We start from the raw sequence: 7,542 nt of genomic DNA, 5'->3' as shown, positions 1-7,542 counted from the left end.
CGCAGCTCGCGCCAGCCCGCCCGCCGGCCCGCCCGCCGGCCCGCCCGGCGCCGGGCCATGGCGCTGCTGCGGGATGTGTCGCTGCAGGACCCGCGGGACCGCTTCGAGCTGCTGCAGCGCGTGGGGGCCGGGACCTATGGCGACGTCTACAAGGTGCGCCGGGCGACGGGACGGGCGGGAGAGCCGGGAGGAAGGTGCCAGCCCCGCACCCCGCGGCGGGATCCTGCCCCCGGCCCCGCCCCCCATCTCGCTTCACCCTCCGCCCCTGCAGGCCCGCGACACGGTCACGTCCGAACTGGCCGCCGTGAAGATAGTCAAGCTAGACCCAGGTGAGGGCCCGGGTCGGGCCTCTGCGCCAGAGGGAGGGCAGATTGCCTGCGGGCGCGGGGTGCGGGTGGAGGGTTGACGTTTCCGAGACCCCTGAGAGGCGTACCCCAGGAGGTGCTGTCACCTGGCACCTGCCTGGTCCGGAGGGAGGCACTCTGTGCCCATTTTGCAGATGGGGGCACTGAGTCAGGGCAACCCCAGCGCGCCCCCCATGATGCTTTGTGCTTCCCAGGGGACGACATCAGCTCCCTCCAGCAGGAAATCACCATTCTGCGTGAGTGCCGTCACCCCAATGTGGTGGCCTACATTGGCAGCTACCTCAGGTGAGGCTGCCTTATCCTCCTGGCCCCAGGCAGCCCCCATGCGACCTACTGTGTGCCCACCCCAGCTCTTTGTCCCCTAGGAATGACCGCTTGTGGATCTGCATGGAGTTCTGCGGAGGGGGCTCCCTGCAGGAGATTTACCATGGTGAGGCCACGGCTCCAGGCCCCAGCAGGCCCCAGCCTTCCCCCACCCCCACCCCCACCCCATTGGGGTACCGGAGGGGAACTCTGGGCCCTGGACTTGGGCTCCTCTCCACTCCTGCCTGGCTGTGTGACCTTGAGAGAAATGGTGTCCATCTCTGGCTTTAGTATCCTACACTAAGTTGGGAGGGGACGTGGCCAACACGGCTTTCACTTAACAGTGCCTGCTGCTTTTCCCACACAGGGTAGCCTGGGAGGGTGGGCATGACCCCGGGCCCCCAGGCCAGCCTCTCCCTTTTCCTTTCAGCCACTGGGCCCCTGGAGGAGCGGCAGATTGCCTACGTCTGCCGAGAGGCTCTGAAGGTAGCTGGGCCTGTGAGGTGCCCACACCTCTGGTCTCCAGAAGCTGTGGGCTGGGAGCCCAGATGACCAGCAGGGAGGCGGGTGGAGTGCCTCGGGTGGGGCTGGCCCGAGGGGCCAGGTCCTGGGGAAGAGGGGCCCCAGCCCTGTTGCCGGAAGCAGCCCATTTCCCTCTTGGCTCAGTCACTTCCTGTTTGGGGAGAGGGGAGGAAGAAGCAGCCTGGGTGGGGGGCCCCAGTCCTGAGAGGGGGTTCGGGGGAGGTGGGACAGTGCTGGGTGGCTGCTCTCAGGGACTCCTTTTTGTCCCCAGGGGCTCCACCACCTGCATTCTCAGGGGAAGATCCACAGAGACATCAAGGTAGGCGCCAGGCCGAGGGCATTCCTGGGAGGGAGGAGGAGGCCCTCGGGGGCACCAGACGGGATTCTCTCTCCTCCATTCCCACAGGGAGCCAACCTTCTCCTCACTCTCCAGGGAGATGTCAAGCTGGGTCAGTACCCTGGGGACACGATCAGGGTGAGGGTTCTGTGGACCCTCCCTGGCTACCCTGGACTCAAGGGTTGGGTGTCACTGGGCGAGTCACTTTGCCACTTGAGTCTCAGTTTCCCTGCTTAGAAGATGGAACGGTACTCTCTCCCTGCTGGAAAATGGAGGAGGTTGGGTCCGCACGGAGTTGACACGGGACCAGGCACTCCGTCAGGGATAGAGGGTGGTTGATGCCTCTCAGGAGAGGGACCTGGCCTTACCTAGGGCCTGCGGCAGCTGTGACCAAGCAGGGCCACCTGCCCATTTGAGCCCTGCCAGGTGCAGCCGGAGCCAGAGCCCTGGGCGTGGGAGGGTGAGTGGCAGCCAGAGGGCTGGTAAGAGTGGCTGTTTCTCCCACAGCTGACTTTGGGGTGTCAGGCGAGCTGACAGCGTCTGTGGCCAAGAGGAGGTCTTTCATTGGGACTCCCTACTGGTGAGGCTGCGCCTAGGGCAGAGGGGCAGGGGCCACAGAGGGGGCACCCGGCCATCCCATCTGTGACCCCACCTCTAGGATGGCTCCGGAGGTGGCTGCCGTGGAGCGCAAAGGTGGCTACAACGAGCTATGTGACGTCTGGGCCCTGGGCATCACCGCCATTGAGCTGGGCGAGCTGCAGCCCCCTCTATTTCACCTGCACCCCATGAGGTCAGCCCAACACTTGCCCCTCACCTGACCCTTGACCTGCTGCCCGTGGCCCCTGACCTCGCGCCCTCCACAGGGCCCTGATGCTCATGTCGAAGAGCAGCTTCCAGCCGCCTAAACTGAGAGATAAGACTCGCTGGTAAGGGCCGCACCCTGCTGCCGGGACCCCCTTTTCTGTCAGCCCCGTAGTGGACAAGGAGCCTCTGCCAGCTCCCGGGGGGCAACCCCAAGAGCCCTGTCCTCTCTGAGCCACTACAGACCATCTGAGTGAGGGGCCTGGTCCTTCTGTGGGCTGAAGACCCAGCGTGGTCAGGAAAGAAGGGCAGACGGTTGGTGGAGGAGCCGCTGTGTCTCAAGGCAGCGTTGCTCGGCCAGTGGCCCTCGGCCTCAGCTGGCTCCTTCCTGGGCGGGCCCAGCAGATACCTCTGGAGGGGTGATGGGGCGGCTGGCAGGACACCCTGCACGAGGGCTAACCTGGATCTGGGGGGCTCTTGTGCCCACTAGGACCCAGAATTTCCATCACTTCCTCAAATTGGCCCTGACCAAGAATCCCAAGAAGAGGCCGACAGCAGAGAAGCTCCTGCAGGTGGGAGGCAGGGGGCCGGGAGAGGGGCCCAGTGCTCAAAAGCAGGGCCCTGGATCGGGGGCCAACCTGATCACCTCCCTCTCCGACTTTCCAGCACCCGTTCACAACCCAGCAGCTCCCTCGGGCCCTTCTCACACAGCTGCTGGATAAAGCCAGTGACCCTCATCTAGGGACCCCCTCCCCTGAGGACTGTGAGCTGGAGGTAGGTGAGGGGGCTGGAAAGTGAGTCTCGAGCAGGTCCGCTTAGGAGGAGCCCAAGGGCGGTGTTGGTGGAGGTTCCTTTCATTGGCACCATTCCAGCTTGGGGAGTCTCTGCCACGCTGAGTTTTGCTCCCATGCTGAGTTTTACACCCCCCGTGATAGATCCCTGCCCTTGAGCCCAAGCTGACCATGACCATGACTGTGCCATTTTCTTGCTTTTTGTATGATCTTTGGCACCTCTCTGTGTGGGGTCTCTTATCTGTGAAGTGGGGTTCCATTTTATTTCATGATAGTCCCAGAGGGCTGTCATGAAAGCAAAACGCACTGGTGCATGTGAAGCTCCTAGAGCAGCCCTGGCATGAGGCGCGTGCCAGGTGTGTCTACACTATTTCTGTTTTTCCTTAGACCTATGACATGTTTCCAGACACCATTCACTCCCGGGGGCAGCACGGCCCGGCCGAGAGGACCCCTTCAGAGATCCAGTGTGAGTCTGCAGCAGGGGCTGTGAGTGTGCAGATTTTGGGGGGCCTGTGTGCGCACGGATTTGGTGTGAGAGTAGGGGGTCCATCCTGAGACTCCAGCTCCTTAACCCCTGTACTCTGGGCCCCCCAGTTCACCAGGTGAAATTTGGCGCCCCACGCAGGAAGGAAACTGACCCACTGAATGAGCCGGTGAGCAGGCAGGCCTTGAGAGGAAGGTGGTGCCCAGAGGTGGGGCAGGGAGGTCGGATGGAGGCCGAGCAGCTCAAATCAAGGGAGATTTGAAGCTGGGTGACCTCGGGCCTTGGACCTTGGGCTGTCCAAGCAAGCCTGTTCTACCCAGGGACCTGGAGGGCTAGGGGCTCCTTCCTGGGCCAAGTTCTTTTAGGTGGGTGGCTGGAAGGTAGCACAGAGACCCTGCCTTTCCCAAAAGGAGGCCGTCATGTGCCCGAGCCCCCACCCTACCCTGCTCAGCCTCGTTTTCCCACCTGTGTGTCCCCAGTGATCTGACTCCCTGTCTCTGCCCTCACCGGTTCTGTCACTGTCTCTCCTCACCCCCAGCCTGTCTCTTCCTCCTTCACTGTTTCTTGCCCTCTCTTTCACAGTCTTTAGCTCTGCCTTCCATTGTCTGTGTCTCTCATCTCCTGCGTGTTTCCATCTCACCTTCCCTGCCTGTCTTTCCTCTCCTGAATCTCTTGACCGCCCTCTCACATCGTGTCTATCTCTGCTTTTTCCCTGGTCTCTACCTCGGTTTCCCCCAGTGGGAGGAAGAGTGGACACTACTGGGAAAGGAAGAGCTCAGTGGGTAAGTGAGGGATGGGGAAGCTGCAGGGGGCGGCAGGGGCGGCAGAAAGACTGACCTCTGACCCGGCACGGTGGCTCACGCCTAGAATCCCAGCACTTTAGGAGGCTGAGGTGGGTGGATCGCCTGAGGTCAGGAGTTTGAGACCAGCTTTGCCAACATGGTGAAACCCCATTTCTACTTAAAATACAAAAATTAGGCTGGGCACGGTGGCTCACACCTGTAATCCCAGCACTTTGGGAAGCTGAGGTGGGTGGATCACCTGAGGTCAGGCGTTTGAGACCAGCTTTGCCAACATGGTGAAACCCCATCTCTACTTAAAACACAAAAATTAGGCTGGCTGCGGTGGCTTATGCCTGTAATCCCAGCACTTTGGTAGACCAAAGTGGGCGGATCACAAGGTCAGGAGTTTGAGACCAGCCTGGCCAACATGTGAAAGCCCATCTCTAATAAAAATACAAAAAATTAGCTGGTGTGGTGGCACATGCCTGTAATCCCAGCTACTTAGGAAGCTAAGGCAGGAGAATCGCTTGAACCCAGGAAGTGGAGGTTGCAGTGAGCTGAGATTGCGCCACTGCACTCCAGCCTGGGCAACAGAGCAAGACTCCATCTCAAATAAATAAAAGTTAGCTGGGCATGGTGGCCCATGCCTGTAATTCCAGTTACTCGGGAGGCTGAGGCAGGAGAATTTGGGAGGTAGAGGTTGCAGTGAACTGAGATCTTGCCGTTGCACTCCAGCCTGGGTGATAAGAGCTAAACTCTGTCTCAAAAAAAAAAAAAAAAAAAAAAAAAAAAAAAGGTTGATCTCTGACCCCTCTGCCCCACTGCCCAGGAGCCTGCTGCAGTCGGTCCAGGAGGCCCTGGAGGAAAGGTGAGGGGCGTGGACCTGGGGGAGGGGTAAGGGGTGGATGGCCTCGGTGCCAGTCACACCATGCCTCACGCCTCATCTCCCTCCCACAGGAGCCTGACCATTCGGTCAGCCTCAGAATTCCAGGTGCCACATGGAGGGAGGCTGGAGCTAGGATCCAGGCCACTGCGGAGGGTACGACTGGGAGTGGGACATGGTTATAGGGCAACCTGGTAATGGCCGGGCTGGGCCCTGCCCCTCCTACCAGGAGCTGGACTCCCCAGAAGATGCCATGGGAACCATCAAGCGGGCCCCGTTCCTAGGGCCATTCCCCACTGAGCCTCCAGCAGAGGAGCCTCTGTCCAGTCCCCCAGGTGAGTCCCAGGCTTGGGAGACCAGGAGGCAGCCCCAGGGTGGGGGCTGCAGCAGGAAATTGCAGTGTGCCTGTGCCTGCAGGAACCCTGCCCCCACCTCCTTCAGGCCCCAACAGCGCCCCACTGCTGCCCACGGCCTGGGCCACCATGAAGCAGCGGGAGGATCCTGAGGTGAGAGGGTGCTACAGGGGGTGGGGAGACGGGTGGCTACAGCTGTCACATCAGCCCTGACTCCTTCCCTCCCTCCCAGAGGTCGTCCTGCCACGGGCTCCCCCCAACCCCCAAGGTGCACGTAAGTGTTTGCCCCAAGCCCTGCAGTCCCACAGCCCCGCCACCCACCACCCCTGCCCTCCCTCGCCAGCCTCTTGCCTCCTTCGCAGATGGGCGCCTGCTTCTCCAAGGTCTTCAACGGCTGCCCCCTGCGGATCCACGCTGCTGTCACCTGGATTCACCCTGTTACTCGGGGTAGGCGGGGGCAGGGAGGAAGTGGGAGCCCAAGGAATCTCTCAGCTTGGGCCAGGGGCGTGTCTGACCTCTGACCCCATGCCCAAACTGGCAGACCAATTCCTGGTGGTGGGGGCCGAGGAAGGCATCTACACACTCAACCTGCATGAACTGCATGAGGATACGCTGGAGAAGGTGAGGCCTGGCTGACTGTGGGGGGCAGAGGCCTTGGGGGGCCTGGGGTGTTGACCGCCTGTCCCTCTGTCGCCTCCAGCTGATTTCACATCGCTGCTCCTGGCTCTACTGCGTGAACAACGTGCTGCTGTCACTCTCAGGTACAAGGTGGGACAGGCAGGGAGGCAGGGCCCGCAGGGGCTCCAGCGCCTCAGCATCCTGCCCACCAACACCCCAGGCCCAGCCTCTCCTCCTTTCTGCAGGGAAATCCACGCACATCTGGGCCCATGACCTCCCAGGCCTGTTTGAGCAGCGGAGGCTACAGCAACAGGTTCCCCTCTCCATCCCCACCAACCGCCTCACACAGCGCATCATCCCCAGGTCAGGGATCTTGGGCTTGCAGGGAGTGGGAGGCAGAGGGGCAGCGAGGGGCTGGAACATGGCCTTGCCAGTTCCTGGGATTGCAGCAATCTTAGACATGTTACTCTGCCTCTCTGAGCGCCGTTTCCTCCTCTGTCAATACAATTGATGGCCTTCCCACCCCTCCCCACCGCTGGTTGGGAGGCAAGAAGGAGATAGTGGATGTGAAAGTGCTTTCCAAGTTGTGGGAGCTGTGGTTGTTCGGATGTGAGGCTTGACAGTTAAGCAAACGTTTACTGAGCACTTATGCTATGTTGGCCCCTGTGCTGGGCTTTGGGACATGGATAATCCCATGAGTCCTTGCTTTCAAGAAACGGGGGAGATGGGTGAGTCCTTGCTTTCAAGAAACAGCGGGGCTGGGTGTGGTGGCTTACGCCTGTAATCCCAATCCTGCAATCTGAGGCAGGATTGTTTGAGGCCACGTGTTTGAGATCAGCCTGAAAACAGGGAGACCTTGTCTCTACAAAAAATCAAAAAAGGCCAAGCTGGGTGGCTCATGCCTGTAATCCCAGCACTTTGGGAGGCTGAGGCGGGTGGATCACGAGGTCAGGAGATTGAGACCATCCTGGCTAATATGGTGAAACCCCGTCTCTAGTAAAAATACAAAAAAAGGCCAGGCGCGGTGGCTCAAGCCTGTAATCCCAGCACTTTGGGAGGCCGAGGCGGGTGGATCACAAGGTCAGGAGATCGAGACTATCCTGGCTAACATGGTGAAACCCCGTCTCTACTAAAAATACAAAAAACTAGCCGGGCGCGGTAGCGGGCGCCTGTAGTCCCAGCTACTTGGGAGGCTGAGGCGGGAGAATGGCATGAACCCGGGGGGCGGAGCTTGCAGTGAGCCGAGATCGCGCCACTGCACTCCAGCCTGGGAGACACAGTGAGACTCCGTCTCAAAAAAAAA

At 60.6% G+C, this 7,542-nt stretch overlaps 1 protein-coding gene across 1 annotated transcript; it reads left to right on the top strand.

The window, feature by feature from the left end:
* Nucleotides 1–57: 57 nt before the first annotated feature.
* On the top strand, nt 58–6,603 carry MAP4K2 (mitogen-activated protein kinase kinase kinase kinase 2; the record flags this gene model as incomplete). The annotated part of the gene is given in 24 exon segments (NM_001168999.1): nt 58–153; nt 272–329; nt 560–650; nt 731–795; nt 1,099–1,154; nt 1,462–1,509; nt 1,597–1,639; nt 2,035–2,107; nt 2,186–2,317; nt 2,391–2,453; nt 2,819–2,900; nt 2,995–3,102; nt 3,507–3,585; nt 3,714–3,772; nt 4,342–4,385; nt 5,215–5,253; nt 5,343–5,376; nt 5,498–5,603; nt 5,686–5,774; nt 5,854–5,895; nt 5,984–6,068; nt 6,163–6,242; nt 6,322–6,382; nt 6,485–6,603. Coding segments are annotated over 24 exon segments (1,752 nt in total), but the record flags the coding sequence as incomplete, so codon positions are not given.
* Between the last annotated feature and the right edge of the window lie 939 nt (nt 6,604–7,542).

The sequence above is a fragment of the Papio anubis genome, unplaced genomic scaffold, assembly GCF_008728515.1.
Source record: "Papio anubis isolate 15944 unplaced genomic scaffold, Panubis1.0 scaffold2137, whole genome shotgun sequence".
Taxonomy (NCBI): domain Eukaryota; kingdom Metazoa; phylum Chordata; class Mammalia; order Primates; family Cercopithecidae; genus Papio; species Papio anubis.
Note: the sequence above shows the minus strand (reverse complement) of the source record. Positions and strands in the feature narration are given on the sequence as shown.